Here is a 22497-nt window from a genome sequence, read left to right as displayed (position 1 = left end):
CGCGAGGGTTACAAGATTTGCGCTGATTGGGAGTAGAAAGGATCCGAATTCGAAGTGAATTGATCCAGAGAGGATCCTTACCTCAAAATTAGTGAATAAAGTAGTTAATTGGTTCGAGAAGGGTCAATTTGACGTTGCAAGTACAAGTACGCAAACCCGCACCCCATCCACTAGGATGTTAGACCACAATAATCGGGGTATTATCGAATCACATTCTTCTTCCGTTAAATATGTGTCTTTGTGTATCCACACAAAAACAAGTCTCATTTGCAGCATGCCATACACAAGTCTCATATGCAATTAAAGCATGAACAAGCAAAGAGAGTTTGCTTCCTACATTCCCTAAACTACATGGCCAGAAGAGACTCGTAACCACGAAAAGCGACTGACCTGCTAACTAGATAAGATGATCGAACGAAAGAGTTCAAGATGACAGATTGCTGTCACTGTTCCTTCCATATCCTTCCGGTCACCCTAAGCTTCAATTCCTTTCGGTCTCCCCCTGAGAAGAAGAGAGCCATGTTGCGTTGAATAATGAGACCATCAAAACTGTCACGAACCTTGCGATGGCTATCCCTAATGCTACGCGGCACCCCCTGCCAAATCATCTTCCTCCCATTCCCACCTACTTCTAGACTGTAGCTGTAGTTCTTTGCCTCGTTATCATCTCCCATGAACCGCAAGAATGCTATGTAGACGGGAGCCATCCCGAGCTGGAAAGCTTCAAAATGTAGGCAAAAATACTGGTTGAAGCAACTAAAAACCTGCAGAATGGAAAAGATAGCAAATTTCTAGTTATGCTTCGTTTGTGTCAAAGACGGATTTTGGAAAAGATAGCAAATTTCTAGTTATGCTTTGTGTTAAAAAGGAGACCAGCTAGTGGCTTCGCCATGACAGTCCACCCTTCCAAAGGCTGGGAAGACTCATAGAGCATTTCAGAGACAGATTTTTCACTCTTTGTTTTATCAATCATCAAAGCTTTTAAGCTAAATGGTTTTGAGTTGGCTGAGGATTAAATTGTAAGGGGGTGAAGAAGGATAATGGAGAACAGGAAGAATAAGGCAAAAGTGAATAATACCGTTAACATCCAAGTGGCGTTTTCAACTTCTTGTGGATTTGATTTTACATAGCGATGGTTGAAAGTGCTGCCATTGTGCATGTCGACTTTGTGATCATCTTTTAAATGGGCCACCAGATGAGGAATATCTCCAACGATGGAGCATTCAGAACCAGCATAGGGGCAGTTATAGGGTCTATGGAGACACTGAGATTCATGCTTTAGCTTGCTGTAATAAGGGTATATGCCCATGCAACCAAAACTCTGGTATTTACAAGGAAGTTCCAGAGAAGCAGCCACCTTCTCCAACGCAAGACATCTGATATTACCAAGCTCATGTCGGCAAGTGGGGCACCGGTTGTGAACCCTTGGTTTGCAACCAGAACATAATGTGTGACCATTTGAACACTGCAAAAGGCGAGAAAGCCAATTAGGTAACAAACAACAAGCATCTAATTTGGAACATCAAAATACTTGTTAGTATTTTGATGGTATAAGCATTGAAAACACACAAATACAATTTGACGGAATGGATTTAGAAACAGTCAACTGGCAATAAATCCACTAGTGTTGACTAATCGACAATTATTTCCAAAAGTAGTCGCTACTAATGCAAAGAACAAAGTTGGGGTCCTATTCAAAAGCTTCTCATCCCTCAAAAGAACTATTTTTCTGTTTTCTTAATAAATATTGTAAATAAATTTGACAAAAACCTATATTACATGAATAAATAAATTCAAACTTTCTAAAGGAAAAAGTTTAAGAAGAGAGAAAAAAATTTACATCAAATGAAGGACTCCACAATAAAATTATGTAATTACGATATAGGTAGACTAAGATACATAATTCCTTTTTCATTTCAAATTAGGGCCTCCTAATATGTTATTGCTTAAAAATACTTACATGCGCCAAAGACCAAATAGATTTGAAGGAAAAAAGCGAACTCAATAAAATCAAACAGCTCAAGAATATGCACTTGGTAAGGGTTAGTAAGGAGTGAAACAAATAGTGGCACAGCAGAAACCTGTCCACAAAGTTGCAAATGATAGCACCTCGTCTACCAGTTTCCCAAGAGAACCCCTCCCACAAATTCAAAACCTCACGCTTGACGCTACTTTAAACTAATGAATTATTAGCATCGGTCAGGGATAAGTGAAAAAGCATGCTAGTTTCAGCTACAATATCGTGAATGAGTGAGTAGAATTAATACTAGAATGAAAACGAAGGGAGTGGGTTTGACTTCATAAGATAAAGCAAAATTATTAAGTAATCAAACCTGATGGATTGGGGGGTACATAGCATTTAAGCACACAGGGCACTCCAGCAGCTCGCGAACACTGCTAGAAACCGTCACATTAGGTTTTTGGGGCATTACAGTAGCATCAATTACACTTTCTCCAACATCCAGCATGTCCTCACTTTGAGGAGGATCAATAACCTCAGATTTGGTCCGGATGTCATCAAAAAATGGACTACTGGATGCCATGCTGGCACACACAGCTACTTATCTGAGCCGAACATATAAAAAAAAAGTTAAATATATAGGTGATGCAAAACAATAAGCATTGTACGATACACCATGTTTAATTCATGCACCAAGTTCTAAATGATCCAATCTAAAGGATAACCATAAGTAGAAAGAAGTACCAAGTGTGTCCTTAAAAGCAAAACTTTTTTCCCATTACACTTTCTGGTTTTCTTTTCAAGCTCCGTCCACATGCTATCAAAGAAGTCCAGACTAAACTCAAAACACGACAAACATGACTTCTTATATTCGAATCCAAAGCTTAAATCGCAATGGCAGACAAGAAACCCTTATAAGACCGAGGTGTAAATACCATACAGATTTATAACCTTCATCCTGAGCTCAAGTGGCATGTGAAAGATGAGGGAGAAGTAAATGCCGGTTCCCTTATAACGATTAACACTATGTTTTTGGTGTTTACATTTCACACGAGTGAACAGCGCTCGATTGGACGCCTACTATTCAAAACATGAATGAGAAAAATCGACAACAATTATGCATATCGTTCTTAGGATGTAAATGGAAGGAACCTACCTATCAACCTCCCAGTTCTCATATATCAGAGAATTGAAAGCCTCAAAATCCTGAATATATTCAGGTAATTCAACTACTTATGATCAAGCAGATCGAATTCAAATTTTCAAAACTTAAGCAAATACAGAAACATGTATTCTTCAAGGAAATGTACATCGCCAGGATTCAAAATTCTAAAACTTTAAAATTTGCAAAATCATGAAATAATTCAACAAATTAACTGATCAATGCAGATCGAAACAAAAAAAAAAAAGCAAATGGGTTCGTCTAAATGCTACAATCGGACTCCAATATCGCATGCCCACATTGATATTCAACGTCAATTCCACAATAGATCTAGAAAATTCCAAAACATATTCAGAGAAAAATGAAAACTTTTCCACCTTAAATTACATAAATTTCAAATAGGTAACCATAAAATTAAAAACCCATTAGAGAAAACTGAAAAATAAATAAAACCCAACAAACTTGAGCTGGAAAAAGATGAAAATATTATACCTTTGAATTATAATCAAACGCCCAATGCAGAGAGAGAAAAAGAAGGAGAGAGGAGAGGTCTGGTAGGTGGCCGGCTATGGAGAATTGTCCCCTGCAGGCTGCAGTAATATAATAAGGGGGGACGCGGAAATGCGCGTTTGCGAGTTCAAGGAATTTCAAATTAAAGATGTTTTGAGAGAGAAAAGAGAGAGAGTGGGGGACGGGGAGGAGCGTGGCGTTCAGTAGAGAGAGAGAGAGGAGAGAGAGATTTCTCGAGGAAATGAAAAAGGGAAAGGTCAACTGTCGAAGTCGAAACCGGAGGCGAGTGGGTCCCCGCTGACTGTTCTCGTCTTATTTCCAAAGCATATAAAAGTTTTCCCGATAAAAATAAAAAAAAAAAAAAAAAAAAAGTCCTTTCAAAATGGGATTTAACTTCGAAAGAATTAGCAGTTTCTTTAGCTGAGAGCCTATCACAGCATAACATGTGTCTAAGATGAAAGAATTAGTAGCCCCTTCTACTGAGAGCTTATCATGGCATGACACATGTTTAAGTATTACACACGTGTCATGTCGTGATAGGCTCTCAGCAGGAGGGGCTATTGATTCTTTCAACAGCTGAGTCTTGTTCTTCAAATTGGGTAAGAAATTTGTGTGAATGTTCTTATTTGTTTTTTGTTTGGTTTTCCTAGGACAAATGTTCATTTTGATGAAGGAGAAAAATTTCAATAAAACTGTTTGATTTTGAAAATTACGTCATGATGGACTAGTTTGAGTTCAGTGAGACAAAAAAAATAACACACATAAAATCTCATGCATGCTTTTGTAATTATCAAGGTGAGAATTTTATAAAATCCCCTTTATCAACATTTCATGATTCATTCTTTATTGACTTGACCTCAAACATAGAGATCATTTCAAAACACTCAAACATAGTGATCATTCACTCATATATAACCAAAGGGTCTTTACATTATTGAGTGATAAATAAGGAAATTCCCTTTGTCAACCATCTACAAAAACTTATCAAAAGTACCTAGAGTAACTAAACAATTTTTTAATGATTGATTTTAGAATTAGAGACATAATGGTAATTTTATTCTATTTATTTATTTAATTTTTTTAATACAAAGATAATATTTTATTGAAAAGTGATCAGAATGTAATATTATTAAGCTTGTCATTCATGAAACTCAAATATAAGACCTCTCATTTAACACACATTTTTCATTTTTGAAAGGCTTTTTTAGCCAAAATGGTGCATGTGATTGTATAACTACTTACTTTTGTCTACCATCAATCATTTTGGTCATTCAGTGAAAAATCTTTGTTAAGTAAAGACCAAAAATACCCTTAATTTAATGAACTATGAGCCAAATTGATATGACAAGTTTGGGGACATTTTTGTTATTTTCTCCTTATTTAACAGAGATTTTTTTACTAATAACCAAAATAATTGATGGTGAATAAATTTATGCACTTCTATTATTTTAAATCTTAGAGATCAAAATGAAAAGTTATGTCAATATCAAAAATTATCTTTTTTTTTTTTTTTTGAAAAAGATAATAGTGTATATAGTATACTATTGAGGAATGGCAGAGTATTTCAGTTTCCTTTTTTTCAAACTCTGATGGTTGTCCCTGGAAATACAATTTGAACTGAGGGTTTCATGGCCACACAAACAAAAATAAAAAGAAATGAACTTTTGAGGGTATGCCCGTCTGAACTGAATCCACTTGTCATATACCACCTGGGAGTACGTGTTATATATATATATATATGCGTGTGTGTGTGTATATTTATATATATATAGATATAGGTAAAGAGGGTTATCATGTTCCCATTCACTGGATTGAATCATGTTGGGCAAGAAATATCACACTCTATGAAGTTTAACCTCAAATCAGAGAATCAATCTCTGACTAATTACATAACCATATACATGAAAGAATGCAGCAGATGCACTAAAAAATAAGTAATCTCACAGACAAATTACAATTTGACACGTGCTTATAAATTTTTCATTTTTTGTGAATTTAATAAGTTACATTTGCATACGTGTTAGACTGTGATTTGCAGTTAACGATTGACGAATGACTCTTTACATGTAAGGAGTCAGTGTTTATACGATATATCGTACACACACAATATACAAAAAGTGCAGATTTGAGTTGTAATGTATGTGACTTCCTAACTACACAAACTGTTGGTCAATCTACAATCGAAATTAGGTCATATATTTCACTTTTTCAGACTGCCAAAGCTCGTTTAAGGCCAGCTCTTTGCTCTGGGGTCAGTCTTGTAGGAAACCTGATCTCAAATATGATCTTCAAATCACCCCTATTGCCAGGCTCTTTAGCTATTGGCATACCCTCCCTGGCAACGACGAGCTCGTAGCCGGGGTTCACAATGTTAGTAACCGGAATTGATAAATCGCGACCGTCAAGCGTGGTGAGGTGCACCGTGGTTCCACCCAATGCCTCGGCCAGTGTCACCTTTTTGTTCACAATGAGGTCATTGCCATCTCTCTTGTAAGTGTTGTGTGGTTTCTCATCAATCACAAACACAAGGTCAGCTGGCAGGTGACCTAGCTGCTCATTTCCTTTATCTGGGAATGTAATCTTGGTTCCTTTCTTCCATCCTGGCTTCACATCAATCGTCAGTATTTCTTGCTCCGGCACTTGGCGTCTACGATTTTCATTGTCCCCAATGGAGGAAAAACGAAAAGCAGAGCAAGTCAGCTGATATTTACGTAGAGATTTCTACAAAATAATATCATTGACATTCTAAAATAGTTGATCATGCTGATATTTACGACCATTTTGAAGTACTAATTACAATTCCGTTTAGTAATAACAACGACCATAATCGAAACTGTATCAGTTGGGAATAACATATTCAACTAACAAGCAATGAATCTACAAACAAAGAAAATATCAAGTGTAAAAAAAAGGTTACCCATTAGCATCAACCACACTCCTTGAGATCTTCATCTTCCTTGTTGATCCAGAATACAGCTCCTCAAGGCTGCAGGGCAATTTGCTCTCAACTGCCTGTGGTTTCTTTGGTGTGACACCTTCACTATATGACCGAAAAATATTTTCACCTCCACCAAATCCTCCGAACGTCCCCCCTCCATCAGATGAGAACCTCTTGGATTTTCCAGGTCCCGATGACCCAAATCCAAAAGGACTACTTCCGAAGAATTCTGCGAAAATGTCCTCTGCGTTCCTAGGATTAAATCCATTGGATCCACCTCCATATGAGAATCCACCACTTCCAGGTGGTGGCATATCTTTTAAACCTTCTTCACCATCTTGATCATAAACTTGTCTTTTCTGAGGATCACTCAAGACCTGAATTCACAAACCCATTTCATTATTTTATTCACACTACTAGCTAGGGCGAAATGAAATCTTAACTGCGTGCATGTATAGATGAAAGAGCAAAGACTGTTAGATACTATTAAAAAAGAACCACTTAATTAAATAAAATGATTTCCGCACATTTTTTTTTTATCTTTCTACACACGCTTGTTTATGTTCATTCGAAATCTAGAAATAAGTTGAAGTGTGTAGGATGAGAAAAAAAACATGTGGAAATCACTAATATATAAATAAGCACAATTTAGGCTAATGCCCCCATTTAATTGTAAATATATGCAGATGTTGAAATGATCATCTTATGTTCTTTACACAAATTTATATTAATCATCGTTCATATTACAATCTTCTTTAGCATAAATACCCGTCACTATGTGCATAGAGAAGTTTTGTGTGCATGAATCGACATTGTCAAAAATGTATTTGACATGTTACGGACACAATTTTGTTGGTGAATATGATACCGTAACCTTAAAATTGCATATTGACAATATATAAAGAAGGGACATCTCTTTTCATAGACGGATTGTAGAATAATCAAACAAATGAACGTGTAACATGCAGAAATACGAGGAAGGAAGGAAGGAGAATGAATAATTACATGCCTCATAAGCCTCAGAGATCTGCTTGAATCTGGTTTCTGCTTCATTTTTATCATTAGGGTTCTTGTCAGGGTGCCATTTCATGGCCAACTTCCTATACGCCTTCTTTAAATCATCTTCTGTTGCGTTCTTGTTCACCTTCAATACGCTGTAATAATCCACCCCCATTCTCTCTCTCTCTCTCTCTCTCTCTCTCTCTCTCTCTCTCTCTCTCTCTAAAACAAAATTACATAAAGATTAATTGTGAGAGAGTCGATCTGCAGAGAGGAAAATGGTTAGGTGATTGGTCTTCTTCTTGAGAATTCAGAAAGAGAGAATATGAATGTTATGTCATGGTTCCTGAGGAACTTTTTCCCTTTTTTTAGGTTGTAATGACATATTAAGGATATATTTTGTTAAGACAATGTTTGATGGATGTCTTCCAATGTGCCTCACATACAATGATGGCTAACTCCTATTTACAAGGAAGGAGGATGTGGATCATTTTTTGTTCTTTGCCCAAATTAAAAAAAAAAAAATCGTTTTGTTTATGTTTTATTCTACTTAACATGGGCTCGAATTGGTTGGAGTAAGTTATCTTGATAAACTGTTTTGTCCAAACTATCTTTTTGCCAAAGATAGATTCGAGACTCAAGAGCCGTGTATGTGAGCGTACCGCTATTATATGCTACCACCAAATAGTGTGAATGTGTGTTAGTGTATGTAGATTGTGCCTTTAGCTAACTTCTCACAATTAAAAGCCGATTACTCTACCATTGAGTTGGCAACCCAAATAAAATACTTAGAATGTGTGAATACAATCGGAATCTTCAAATGCTGAGAATTTATATTCTTGTTCGTTATGGATAAACATAGGTTTCGATCCTTCCATAAGTGTACAAATCTTGAAATAGAAAATAAATGTCTAAAAGCTAACGCAAATGCTTGTAAAAAGGAGAAACGTACACTTAAAAGCATTGGGAAGCATTGGAGAAGACAAAAGCAAACTATCTCAAGCCAAAAATTTGCCATATCGAACTGGGGACATGAGTATCGGGCTAAACTTAGAAGTTGGATTTCTTGGGAAGAATGATCAGTCGGGAAGACACCAACCAACCGGTAATCATACTACAACGTAGCTCGAAGGTGTTTTTTCGAAGAGTGAAGGAACTTGACTGCAAAATCACTTACTAATTTGTTGAGAGAGTTGGAGGTCTTGAATAGGGAATGTTATACTAACTTGGCTGTGAGGTTACTGTAAAAAAACAGTAAAATTTATGTTCATGTAATTATTAAATTGCTCATATTTTTTATTTGAGTTCAGTTTTGATGAGGGGGTTAAACTGGTAATTTTCTAGTATTTTGGTTGACAATAAGAATTTTATTAATAGGTAGGTTAGATCAATACTTTTGCATACGGAAAAAAATATAGGGAGTCGCTAATAGGGAACAAATATTGAAGGGGTACTGGCATATATAAGCTTAGTTGTTTTGCGGTTTGGACAAATAGCGAGGGTTTTTGGTTATATCTTATATAAAAGTTCTCAATAACGGGTGTTAATAGGTTTCGCAGGTTGATTCAAAATAATCCGTTAATTAACCGGTTCACTTATTAACAACTCGACCTGTTAAGAGCAAATATTAATTTTAACGTATGAATCATGTCTTGTTGACGAGTTGGATTTGAAATGTCAGGTCTAATAGTAGCCCATCATCACTACCAAACAGGGCCGCCACAGTAGCCCAAACATGTTAAGTCCCAACCACCCAATCCAAGTTTCCAAGACGTAACCCTCCCCCTCTGGTCCCTCTACTCTCTCTCTCTCTCTCTCTCTCGGCTGCTGCCTTCTCTCTTCACTCTCTCCTCCATTTCCGATTCCGCAAATTCATACTTCTCCTATTCCGCAACTTTGCCTTCTTCTCGGCGTCATCATCTTCGGTCCCATCTCCTTGTTCGTCTACTCCTCTTAGCCTCTCACAGTCGCAGCACCACTCGCACACTCACACCAGGTACACCTCTTAAACCCCTCTCTGCATTTTTATCTTTCCTGATTGATAACTTAATTTGGGTATTATTAATAGTTTAATTTAGAGTTTGATTGAAGGTTTAACTCAGGTTTATAATTGGGGTTTTACTTATGTTTTGAATTAGTTGGGTTTTGGTATTTTCAGCTCCCCAAGTTTTTCACTTTCGTTGTGGATTGTTGTTTTTGGAATTAATTAGCTTTGGGTTTTTCATTTTTCTCAAATTCCCACCTGATTTGGCTTCCATATAAAAAACAACAAATCACCTAAAAAAAGTAGCTCCCATTTGTATTAACTTCAGGTGATTTGTTGGTTTGTTTGGTTGCCCGAGACGACGGAGAATAAGGGTTCTATTTGCTTGTTTCTTTTTAGTCTTTCTGATTTCCATAGAAATGAAATTGAGTGTGATGATTTGAAGTTTATATCTTTGACATTTTCAGGTTAAATTTGGTGATAGCCATGCCGGACGTGCACTCCCTTGTGAATGATTTCCTTATTAAGCTTAAAAAGCGGTAAGTTGTTCTTTGGCGCAAATTCATAGACTACACTGGCGCAAGCTGCTTGCTCAAGAAACTATACTGGTTAATAGGTATATTTCATGATTCAGAATTTGATTGCAAATTTTTGCGGTTGCAGTAAAATTGAGGGCTCGCAGGCTACTGCAAAACAGACGGCTGAATTGATTCGGTCGGTAATTTCAGCACAGCGGGTGCCCTACACAAATCAAGCCGGAGCATTGATTGATGCTGTGAAGGCTGTTGGGGAGCAGCTGATTGCTGCAAATCCTATTGGTAATGTTTTAAGGAGTAAATTTTTTTCATTAGTACAAAGGTCATTCATGTTACTTGAACATCTTCATCTGTAATATCTTAAAAGACACAGGGCTGTACATTGAGATCTCATCTGAAGAACTTGTTACTGTTTTAAAAAAGTTGTGCTTTGTGCTAGTCATTTTGGAGGAAACATATAGCTTTCAAATTGTAGTAAGATGAACTTCAAGTACTTTTGCGACCATGTTCTCGCCACCTGTCAAATTAGACTTTATCTTTGTTAGTGATATGAGCATCAGGTTTGAAATGCAGATTTAACAACAAACTGTATTCTCTAAATAGCATAAATGCAGATATAATATCAAACTGTCTTCTTTGCGTAGCATAAATCCAGTGGGTGGTAGTGAGTATAACTTATGTTAGCTAAGTCTAATGATCAATTTTCTAAAATTCACTGTGCATTCAAAATTTTATTGTGTTGCCATTTTTTTGTGTGTATACTCATGTGTTATGAAATGAGATGATATCTCCTTTTAACCAAAGAAAACAAATGATATATCTCCCAGGTATATAGAGGAAAGTACATGATGTATGCATTTGATTTTAGATATATTTATCTTAGGAGTTAGGATATACGGAAAAATCTTTTTCTTATAATATGGACGTAGAGGTTTATATATATATTTTTTTCTTTTCATAATAATATTTTGCGCATATGATTGCAGAGCTTGCTGTGGGTAATATTGTGAGGCGTGTTTTGCACATTATTAGGGAGGAGGATCTTTCTCTCACTACTGCTGCTATGGCTGGGTTGAACATGACAACTGTTAGTGATGATGAAGATGATGGTGACCATGACAACCGTTCGACTCTATCTGCCGCTGTTGTTGCGGCTGCTGCAAGAAGCACACTGCGTCCACCATCTTTGCAAACACTGCTTGAGGACATTCCTGACGTAGCAGCTGTTCCTCATACTTCTTCATCTGGGGGTGATTCTGAAGAAAAAACCAAATGTATGATTTTCATTCTTAGCATCATCGAGAAACTTCTTTAGATACACCTTTGATTTTTCCTTTAGAAATATAAATTAAAAAAAAAAAAAGCCTGTTTACAGGATATACACATTTGATATCTATTTCTGATCATAAATGTGGTATTTGTGTTTGAAAAGTAGTCAATGAAAAATTGGTTTCCCTAGCCGTCGGCCTGTGGTGGTGGAATTGAAGTTATTACCTTTTAAGGGCAGATTACACAGCCGTATGGGTTATAGATATTTGTTTTCTTTCACAGCTGCTGATAAAAGTTCAAGAAGTCGGAAGCTGAAGCATGATGTTATTGAAGCAGTCAATGAACTTATACAAGATATTGGCACTTGCCATGAACAGATAGCTGAGCAAGCAGTAGAGCACATTCACCATAAGTATGTATTTACCCCAAGCCTACGCTATTAAGTTTGTTTCACTGTTACAGTTCATTTTTTGCTTTCAAATATAAAAGCATCCTTCAGTCAATTTCACGTAAAATATGCATATTTAATATAATAATGATTTTGCGTGAGATTGCTTTGTGCTAATGTTCTAACTTCTAACGTGCATATAGTATCTCATTCACGCATATAAGTTGGTTAAACTTTTTGGTGATTTAGTTTAGGGTCAGTATGGTTGAGGCTCTAAAATTACCTTCTCTGGTGTTCGACATAGCAGCGGTAGAAAACTTTTCAAGTTTAGCTACTAAGCATAAATTAGTTTGGATCCCGAATGTGCTTCCATCAGTCCTGATCTTTCAAGCACCCTTGTGACTGAGTCAGGCACATTTTATTTCATTAGTTTGTGTTCATACTTTGTATGAGAAACGCAAAATTACTTTATTCCTTCAGTTGGTGTTTATATTATCAATTGCATTTAGTCTCTAGGATATAGGCCTAAATCTGAATTCCTGAACCCTTAGAAACCCAATAACCTTATGCACTCCAGTGGCACTCTTTGGTAATCACAAAATTTTGACTGTGGGGCAGTCAAAAAAATATACTAACCATGAATAAACACTACCTACTGATTGGTAGACCAGCCGATTATCACCACAAATGAAAATCTGGGTCCGACAAGTTCTTATGCTCCAAAAATTCCTGCCTCTTTTAGTCAGTACTTAGAATTTAGTACCATTTCAAAACTTTCTATTTCTCTTTTGGCAAAATTGAATCAAATATATATATATATATATATATATATATATATATATATATATATATGTACGTATGTATGTATGTATGTATGTATGTATGTATGTACATACTTTTACATAGTTTAACAATTTGAATAGAGTGAAAAGCTGAACTTAGAGACAGTAGCATAATAAAGTTTGGGGTTTTTTATTGGGATGGTATGAAAGATTTTTCCTCATGATCAATTTTCTCGTCATATGAAAAAATATAGTTATATTTCTCCAGAAAATAATTGGACAGGGCAAAGATTGCAAATCTTGACAAAATAGGAGATTGCAAAACTTGAAAAAAATGAGACCTCAATGAGAATATTTGCTAGTGGCTTGTGATTGATTTTAATTGATGTTTCGTTGTGGCTATTTAAATCATGCTGCTAACTGTGTTTCTTTTGCAGTGAGGTTATATTGACTTTAGGTAGTTCAAGAACTGTACTGGAATTTCTTTGTGCTGCAAAGGAGAAAAAAAGATCGTTTCGGGTTTTTGTTGCAGAGGGAGCTCCAAGGTTAGTGTAAAAGTCCGCGTATTTGTTACAGTGGATAGGATCCGTGCTGATGATTTTGATATTTTTATTGGTCAGCATTGATTTTGTTATTAATTCCCTTGTATTAGGTATCAGGGGCATCTTCTTGCTAAAGAACTAGTTGCAAGAGGTTTGCAGACCACGCTGATCACTGATTCAGCAGTTTTTGCTATGATATCCCGAGTCAACATGGTATGATGTGATCAGTGATCGTAGTATTTTTTTCCTCATATGAAAATCTACATCCTTGTTCCAGCTTCATATTGAATTTTGTAATGTTAAAGGTTATTGTTGGCGCTCATGCTGTCATGGCCAATGGAGGGGTTATAGCACCTGTTGGGTTGAATATGGTAGCACTTGCAGCGCAAAGGCATGCTGTCCCTTTTGTTGTACTTGCTGGCAGTCACAAGGTAAGTTAATTCAATTACTGTTTGGCGTGACTTGGAGATTTTAGAGACTTGCTGTCATTCATAAATTGGGTTTCTTTTAAAATCAAGACGAGAACCTGAAGAAGTGGGTTCCACCATTAGAGAATTTTCAATGAATAGATTAGCACGAGATAAACATCTTTTGCGGTTCAAGGAAATAGAGACAATTAAAGGAGAGACAAAATTGATGTTGCTGTCATAGGGTTATTTTTCTAAAGTCGGCTCTGTTAAGTATTAGTTAACTTATTCAAGTTTTTAATGGCTGCTTCCTAGTCTATTGTTAGCCTTGTGTTTGCTTGTTTATACTACTGGGGATCAGATCCTATGGATTTTGTATGTGGAGTTGGTTTTAACTGAATTATTAAATCATTGAACTGGGCGTCATTTCATCTGCAGCTCATTTCTTGAACTTTAGCCTTAAACGTTTTCTTACTCCAAGTCTTTGCATGGTGGTTTACATGACAGTTGTGCCCTTTGTATCCTCACAATCCTGAAGTCTTACTGAATGAGTTAAGATCTCCTTCTGAGCTGCTGGACTTTGGGGAGTTCTCGGATTGCATGGATTTTGGAAGTGGCACTGCTTCTTCGCTGCTTCAAGTTGTCAATCCTACATTTGATTATGTGCCACCAAAGCTTGTCAGTCTATTTATCACTGATACGTAAGTCGACTAATTTCATGGACCAAGTGGAACTGAATTCATGCAAGATTAAAGATTTCACCTATTGAATTTCTAGTCTATTGTTTGTAGGAACCAATTGGAAAAGGGAAATTAATATTCTGGCCAGATCTAATCATATTCTAGTCTCTTGAAGAAATTTAAAATTCTCATCTTGAGTGTTCCGCACTTAATTTGTTTTCTATATCCCTACCTCCTAGCTAGTTTGTAAATTGCTACTGTTATTCCTTCACAGGGGAGGGCACAATCCGTCATACATGTACCGGCTCATCGCTGATTATTATTCTGCTGATGATTTGGTGGTCCAACGAAGGCCTGTATAGGCAGTTGAGTTCAGCTCCCACATGTTTATCATATTCTTGGGTAAGTTTTGAACTTATGAGTCTAACTTTAGTCTCACAACCATTGGTGGGTATCTGGTTTATTCAGGTAAAGTAGAGCACTGATCTAAACTGACATTTTTAACAGAATAGCTAACAGTAATATGAGGAACCTGATCTAAACTTTTTGTTTTTATTTTAAAAAATGGTGCCTTCTGGTGTGTGTTTGAAAGTTCGCTTATTTTCTTTTTTTGGGTTGAGAGGAAAAGATGCAATCAAATTAGGACAATTTCCGATGTATGGACCGGCTTAAATGTACTAAATCTTCACAGATATTCCTGTTGGGTGTGCCTCGAGTTTCTTCACGAATGTTTATTTACTGCATATTGAGCTAACATTGTACCTGTAAATTCTAGTTTCAGGTAGTACAGAAAGCTATATTGGTAATGGATGGATGAAGCGGAAAATGAAATTAAACTGTAATCGTGCTGAACCATGAGGAGCGCTATCATCGTGCTGGAGGAGTAGCAATACGAGGTATGATAAGTAAGTGAAACAAAGAGAGCCAATTTTGTATATGTGGCCATTTAGGAAGGGTAGAGCTGTATCGATACAGAAGTGAATCGACGGCGGTGGTTTTTTGTGATTGTGGAAGGACAAATGGAAAGGCATATTGTTTCCCATAACAAGATGGATGTTGTGTTGCATATTTTATCTTGTTGCAAATTGTTCTTCATGCCCCTGCTTCTAGATAGTGGATGTCAAATATTTTCAGTTAACTACAAGTTTTCTAACAATCTGTCAAAATTGAGTGGCATGCACTCAGCTTTCTCTTCCTTACATATCCTCGTTTATTTATGGTCTTTGAATCGAATAAATCAAACTAGAATCGAGTGGCTGGAAAACTAGGGACGTGCAAAAGAAGATGTAAAATTAGTTCCTTGTATAAGGGTTTTCATGAAATTTAAGTTAAAATCCTAACAATCCATCAAAAGAAAGGATTATCCTACTTTGAAACTTAAGTACAGTCGTAAGCCATTTGGCGAATATTTAAGAGAATCATGCATTGTCATGCATTATGACTTTCTCAATAAATACTCTCAACTCAACTAATTTCCCGAATAGTGCAGCCTAGGTGGAACAGACCAATCAAATTGTATTTAGAGCAAGTCCAGCCCAACACATTTGACTGGCACCCAGTGAAGAAAATAGCCCGGCATGGCATTTTTGAGCTTCAGCCCGCACAATTGACTGGCACCAGCCCGTGTGCCCAGCCCAAAATGGACAGACCCAGGAGCCGGTCAATTGCTTGGCGCGTGCAACACACGCGGGTGCCCAGGCGAGTAGCCGACAGGCTTTGCAGGCGCTGGGGCCCGCGTGTAGGTCCACTTGCAGTCATCCGGGTGAGGCCTACGTGGCCATCCTCAGAGCCGTTGGATTTCCAACGGCTAGTTTTTTTAGGCCGTTGGATTTCCAATGGTAAAAAAAATTTAAATTTAAATTTTAAATTGGACCGTCCGATCCCAGATCAACGGTCCACGTTTATTTCACCAAAAATTAAAAAAAAAAAAAAAAAAAAAGGCCCAACGGTCAGAAATTTGACCGTTGGCCACGTGGCATCGTGTTGGCTGTTGGATTTGATTATTTTTCAAATCCAACGGTCTAGATTAATTACAACATTAAAATTTATTAAAAATTAATTAAAAAATGTCAATTTTTTTTTAAAAAATACAGAAAAATTTTAAAAAATTAAATTTTTTTTCTATAAATACCTAACCCTCGTCTTCCACCTTACACCACATTTCAATATTTTCTACACTTTCTACACTTTCTACATTTGAATATTTTGTACACTTTGAGAGAAAAAAATGACTTCGTGGAAGCTCAGTGAAGATGTTACGTTGTGTGAATGTTGGGTTCGCACTACTCATGACCCGATTACGGGTAATGAGATGGATAAGCAAGAAATGTGGAGTAAAATTACGAAATCGTTCAACGATGTACATGGAAGAGATGTACATGGAAAAGATACCAGATCTAGTCAAGGTCTTCAAGGTCGTTGGAAAAAACTCAACGCATCCTTTACTTGTTGGAAAAACGCCCTCTCTCATGCTTCTGGTAATTTGCGTAGTGGGACAAGTTTAGCGGATGAGGTAACAATATTTTTATTTATTTATATGCATTCCACCCACATCCATATTTTAATTTATTTAATTTCTTATGTAATTTTTATGTAATATGCATTCCACAATACTTATGTAATTTTTATATAATTTTTATGCATTCCACAATTCTTATGTAATTTTTATGTACTTTTTATAGACACTACAAGCACAAGCATTCTACAATGCAAAGAACCATAACAAATCATTCAACAAATGGGAATGTTGGCAAATTGTCAAAGATTGCCCTAGATACAAAATTGTGGCAACCGGTCCAGAAGTTGTCATGCATGGTATGGGTCTACACAGTTCGCCAGAAGCAGACACAGCCGAACAAGAAGCCAACACATTTGAAGACACGGAAGGGATGCCTGAACAAGTGCCAAAGACCCAACCGACTCGTCAGTCCCTCAGGCCTCAAGGTAAAAAGGCATCAAAGAAAAAAGGTAGTTCTTCCAAAAATGACTACACTAAATATATGGAGGAACTTACTCGTCAAGGTGAACTGAACATGGCATGGGAAAAGGCTAGAGATGAGGAAAAAGCTAGAGATATGGCAGCAATTATTGCAGCTACTGAGGCTCGTGATGCGGCGGCTGAGAGACAAAGAGAAATAGTTAATCGAGAGAACGAGATGATTAGAGAAGCACTTCATCGAGAGAATGAGATGCTTAGAGAAGAAAGGATGACTCAAACTGTTTATACGCTCTCCTTGAAGAAGACATTGTAAGAACTCAAGATTTGAAAACGATAAAGAAGAATTCTGAGCTAAAAAAAAGGATTGAGTTTAGTGTGAGGATGGATGTAGGGATGTAGGGTTTATATGGACAAAAAAAAAGAAGATGAGGTTCTGGACAATGCCACGTGGCACTACGTGATTGGTTGAAAATCTTAGCGGAAATCTATTCAAAAAATAGTACGTTCGGATAATGACACGTGGCGTGACGAGATTGGTTAAAAATCTTATCGAAATCTTGCCTAAATTATTGTAAACAGGAAGTGACACGTGGGTTGTCGGGATTGGTTGAAAATCTTAGCGGAAATCTATTCAAAAAATAGTACGTTCGGATAATGACACGTGGCGTGACGAGATTGGTTAAAAATCCTATCCGAAATTAAAACTATTTTTTTATTTATTATTTTATGAAAAAATTATTTAATATTTTAAATGGACTGGGTGCCAGCGCATTTTGTAGGGGTGGAGATCGTTTGTGCCAGTGCATTTTTAGACTAGGTGCCAACACATTTTTTTTGGGGTGGAGATGCTTTGGCCTATTACTGTTCATTGGGTCTATTACTGTTCAATTAAGTGGATAAATGGGCTGGGTGCTGGCGCAAAGTGGATAGGGATGGAGTTGCTCTTAGTGTTTATCTAGTTGGATTAACGTGGACTATCTCGTATCTTTAAAAGATGCAAACAAATATAAACTAGAAATTATTACACACCAGTTTAGGACCACTTGATGTTAAAATTCTTATCAGCCATTGGTTACTTGCAAGTGGGGGAATGCAAATACTCTCCCCACGTGTATTTTACTAATACACAAACCTAAAAAATTAATTATTTTTTGGTTGACAAATTAAAGTTATAATTATACTAGCAGAGGAAGAATAATAGTAGATTTTTAATACAATTAAACCTTGAGTTTTAAGTGATAGTAGAGTACACGTGACATGAGGAAAAATGAAAATATTGAAATGAAAAAGTGAAAAAGTTGCTAGCATTTCTTAATAGCGGATGACAATAAATTTTTTTTTATAATTCTTCGTATACGATATTCTGGATTTTTTTTAACGGTTAGATATTTAATTTTGAATAACGAAAAACTCAAAACCCAGGAAAGAGGACGCGTGTCCAATAAAATCAAGCGAGTAACGCAAGTTCCACATACTCGAGGCCACTCCGTACACACGCGCCTCTCTCCGCCTATACAAACGATTTCATATTCCCTCCAAACGCCCCACTCACACACACACCCGCTCATCAGAGAGAGAGAATCTGAATGGCTATCGTGAAAGGGGATGGCGTCGTTCCTGGCAGCGACGGAGGCAGCGGAAGGCCGGGGTGCATAACGAGCCACGTGGCAGAAGGGAGCGTGGAGAGCTTCAGGTTCTACCTGTGCCGTCGTACAGTCATGGAAATGCTGAGGGACCGAGGCTGCAACGTCTCTGACTCGGACCTCAATCTCTCGCTCATTGAGTTCCTCTCCGAGTTCGGCCCCAACCCGGACCATGAACGCCTCAGCGTCTGCGTCCCTCTCCGCTCCAAGCCCTCCAAGAAGGTAACGTTCTTATGTATGTGTTGTGTTGTGTTTGGTTGCCGAGAAAAACAGCGGAATGGAAGGAAAAGAAGATGTTTTCCGAGGAAAGATGACACCTTTTTTTCCAAGTTCTGATCTTTTTTGTTTGAAATAGAAAAAATGGCAACCAGAAATTGTTTCCTTTAGGAAAGATGACATTTTTTTTTCTGGATTTTTTTTGTTAAAAAATGACACACTTTCTTCGAAGTTTCTATCTTTTCGTGTGTTCGACGAAAAAAATGTGGAAAAGAAAATGTTTTCTTAGTAAAAGTGGCACATTTTTCTCAAATTTCCAGTTTTTTGCTCGACAAAAGACAATGTGGCATCAAGAAAATGTTTTTCAAGGAAAAGGATGACACCTTTTCTTCAAAGTTTGCATCCTTTCTATTACCGCAGCTGCTGGCATTGATTCTTCAAACACCCGTCATTGATTCTTCTCCGTGAAAAGAAGTTCATGACTCCTTTAGTTCAACGTTCCTACCGTTTTTGTTCACAAAAAAAGAAGAGAATTTCTCAAGTTTGAAGCTTTTAGAGAGTAGTCAGTATTTCTGATGCAGAAAATACATATCTTTGGTGTAAACAAAGAAATACAGTTAACAGATAAGTTTGACAAATTATGCACAAGTCTGAACTTTCTAAGTAAGTGCTTATAATTGCTCAGTTGTCGGTTGTTCGATGGTGGCTCCTGTGATCCCGATTGCCTCGTGGTGCCAAGATTATTTAGGTTCTGTATTAAATTTAGGAGCAGAGAAGTGAATGAGGACATATTCTGGAAGAAATGAACAATGCTTCATGGAGCGAAATTTTTTGAGTTTGATTGACTTTATTTTCTTGTTCGAAGTTGGAAATTATCTCAAAGAAAAGGTTCTTTAGAACCAAAGAGTTCGTAGTTGTAAGTGAAATGTAATTTTATCGGTGTCTCTCTTTTCCAATGTGATTCGCACGCTCCCATTGCAGTATCAATGATGCAACTGAATGTTGAGTTTCTTTGCAGATTGTTGTCATCTTTTGTGGAACTGACGAGATAAGGAAACGCAATATGTGCAGTATCTATGCTGGCCTCCCGAACAAAGCAAGTATTCACCAGCTGATTCTTGTCTTACAAAGTAAAATGAACTGCTATGCTCGGAAAGAACTTGAAGAGTATCCGTTTAAAGTTGACACTTTCCATGTAAGTTACCTGATAATTATTCTTCAATTTCATTGTACTTTACCATTTCCCAAGTTTCTTAAGGGCAACCACGTTTGTTGTCGAGGCATTTAATGCTTGTTTATGCTGAATAACAAGAAATAGCAGTCATCTGGATTTCCTCGGAAACAGAAAACGTTCAAGTTTTCAGTTCGAATGGTTCTTCTTAGTCTACTGGTTTTCTTTTGATTTTGATTGCATAATTCTGGGGAATGGCTCTCATAAGGAGATACACTTCTTTGTTTTAATGATTGTGTTTTCATCTTTCTGTTCTTTCGGGTGAAAGTTCAAGGATGGCAAAACAATGAGTACGTTGTCCTTGCTCTTCCTTCCCTTAATAATTGAAGTCGAGCATAAGTTCAGTCAGTCCTACGGTTTCTTCTCTGCTTTTTCCCGAAATAACTTGTGCGTTGGCTTCAGATCTCAGACTTGCTGGTGAATATCACAAAGCATGTTTCACAGCCGAAGCTTGAGATACTTGCTGCTGAAGAAAAGAAGAAGCTGCTAATGAAATACAACTTGGAAGACAAGAAGGTAACTCTACATGTACTATTTATTTATCCTTATGTTGGAAAATAACCTTAATTTGTTGACTTCGTCTTGGCGGAGTATGTCACTGATCAGTACATGCCTATTAACGAAGTGTGAAATACCTTGTGTGTTTTGTCTATCAAAAGAACATGACTTTTAATGGCTGAAAATTTACAGCATCAGGATTTCGAGATGCATGGCTAACTAGAACAGTCGCTTTACGAGTGATTAGTCTTGACTGCTTTGATTGACAAGGAAGCTAGCTAGTTTCCGGGTGAGGTATAGCTCTCGATAGCTGGTTTAAGAAGTGCTTTACCCTATTAGCAGGGAACAAGGTGGCCATTCAAACATTTTGATCTGAAAAAACTTGTGTTGGTAGCACGCACCAAAGGAAAAAAACCATCCAATCCTGAAGCAATTTTCCCTGAAAATAGCTTTGCAGTCAAAATCTTCTTACCTTGCAGTCAAACTTTTGTTGGCTGCTAACATATAACTGGTTTTTCAGCGTTTGATTGAAATATAATTGGAGTTGTTGACTTAATGAATAACTGGAGTTGTTGACTTAACGAATAACTGATATGAAAAGCAGGGAGTCTGGTTGGCTTGCAGTCGCCCTTTAAGATTAAAAGTGAGACGTGACTCAGATGCTGTCTAATTTAGTTTTCTTATGTTTCTTCCTCAGCTCCCTCTGATGCTGGCAACTGATGCAACTGCACGATACTACGGATTGGAGAAGGGGCACGTGGTAAAAGTCAATTACAGCGGTGGATTTGCTGGACCACTTGAAACTTACCGCTGCGTCGCTTGATTCTTGTACAAGATTTACGTGCCACTTTATGCAGTGATGAGTGCTGAGTTACAAAAACAAGTTCATATCTTAGACAGGGTTTCGACCGGGATACAAAGATTGGTGTTGGTTTATTGGCTTGGTTTTAGACAGTACTAGTCATGGTGGTGGTTGAATTTGGTATCCTCTCTGAATGTGATCCGTACAATCATCAATATAACTTGGATTTCTTGGTATTTTTGTCCCAATCCACCACTGTAAATAATTTTAAATTTCACTATCGTTAAGTGATCATGTAGACAATTGTTAAAGTAAGTTTTACTCTCAAATCATCTATGGAGTTTTGAATTTCAATATCGATGTAGTTTAGCTAAACAAATTTACGACTTAACATGGCTAGGAGTCAATTTGGCAAATTAGAGCTCCAAAAACGACGATTAGTAAATACCAACTTTAATATTTGTCCAACTCATCATTTAATGCTAAAAACATTATCATATAATGTTGGTATAGTCGCCGTCGGTGACCTAACAGATGTCCAATAAAAGTTTTAGATAGTTATTTAGAATGTTTTAAAAAATTAAGATTAATTTGAAATCATTCCAAAAAATTGAATAGTTATCCGTACTTAATCTAATTTTTTTTGAATTTTCTAATGACAGAATGTAAAGTTGCAGAAGTAAAAAGTTTTTTATATAGGCACATTTGTAATTAGTGGTAGTGGTCGATGGGTGTGCCGATGTTATCAGTATGGGAAGGTGACGGTCACCTTTGTCATTTTTTATATACCAAGATCCCTATAGAAATATCCTAGTATATCCAAGTCTCGACAAACATTAACAGTGTTTATCATGCACCCGAGATCATGTGTTTAAATTCTCATCGCCCAATATCGTTTTACGTCTGTAAAACTAGGTTTTATTGCACTAGTTTATAGTAACATTGTTCAAATTCAACGTTTGAGGACTAAATTAACACGGTAAAAGTTGAAAACGTTGTAAACGATTTCAAT

The 22497-nt window shown here is 36.9% G+C and overlaps 4 protein-coding genes across 5 annotated transcripts; 2 read left to right on the top strand and 2 right to left on the bottom strand.

Moving 5' to 3' along the window:
* Positions 1–200: 200 nt before the first annotated feature.
* Positions 201–3840, bottom strand: LOC137734978 (E3 ubiquitin-protein ligase DIS1). Its single transcript, XM_068474324.2, has 4 exons — positions 3615–3840; positions 2334–2565; positions 1079–1465; positions 201–764 (listed from the first exon to the last, which is right to left on the bottom strand). The coding sequence occupies exons 2-4, from the start codon at positions 2541–2543 to the stop codon at positions 444–446; spliced, it is 918 nt and encodes a 305-aa protein (XP_068330425.2). The 5' UTR covers positions 2544–2565; positions 3615–3840; the 3' UTR covers positions 201–443.
* A 1812-nt stretch (positions 3841–5652) lies between these two features.
* LOC137735672 (uncharacterized) lies at positions 5653–7926 on the bottom strand. The gene is made up of 3 exons (XM_068475120.2): positions 7580–7926; positions 6550–6947; positions 5653–6279 (listed from the first exon to the last, which is right to left on the bottom strand). The coding sequence occupies exons 1-3, from the start codon at positions 7742–7744 to the stop codon at positions 5841–5843; spliced, it is 1002 nt and encodes a 333-aa protein (XP_068331221.2). The 5' UTR covers positions 7745–7926; the 3' UTR covers positions 5653–5840.
* Positions 7927–9295: 1369 nt separating this feature from the next.
* Positions 9296–15252, top strand: LOC137734815 (uncharacterized). 2 transcript variants are annotated; one of them, XM_068474100.2, is made up of 11 exons: positions 9296–9565; positions 10021–10092; positions 10217–10371; positions 11076–11363; positions 11641–11770; positions 12966–13073; positions 13181–13283; positions 13376–13501; positions 13985–14178; positions 14432–14559; positions 14933–15252. In XM_068474100.2, the coding sequence occupies exons 2-10, from the start codon at positions 10040–10042 to the stop codon at positions 14517–14519; spliced, it is 1245 nt and encodes a 414-aa protein (XP_068330201.2). In that variant the 5' UTR covers positions 9296–9565; positions 10021–10039; the 3' UTR covers positions 14520–14559; positions 14933–15252. The 2 variants fall into 2 exon arrangements, with proteins under 2 accessions (XP_068330201.2, XP_068330202.2); XM_068474101.2 differs by having other exon boundaries at positions 9365–9565; positions 14939–15252.
* A 3382-nt stretch (positions 15253–18634) lies between these two features.
* On the top strand, positions 18635–21720 carry RPB5E (RNA polymerase II fifth largest subunit, E). The gene is made up of 4 exons (XM_068472578.2): positions 18635–18960; positions 19973–20149; positions 20588–20701; positions 21381–21720. The coding sequence occupies exons 1-4, from the start codon at positions 18682–18684 to the stop codon at positions 21504–21506; spliced, it is 696 nt and encodes a 231-aa protein (XP_068328679.2). The 5' UTR covers positions 18635–18681; the 3' UTR covers positions 21507–21720.
* The last annotated feature ends 777 nt before the right edge of the window (positions 21721–22497 follow it).

Source organism: Pyrus communis, chromosome 7 (assembly GCF_041283825.1).
Source record: "Pyrus communis isolate YQ-2024b chromosome 7, ASM4128382v1, whole genome shotgun sequence".
Lineage (NCBI taxonomy): Eukaryota > Viridiplantae > Streptophyta > Magnoliopsida > Rosales > Rosaceae > Pyrus > Pyrus communis.
Note: the sequence above shows the minus strand (reverse complement) of the source record. Positions and strands in the feature narration are given on the sequence as shown.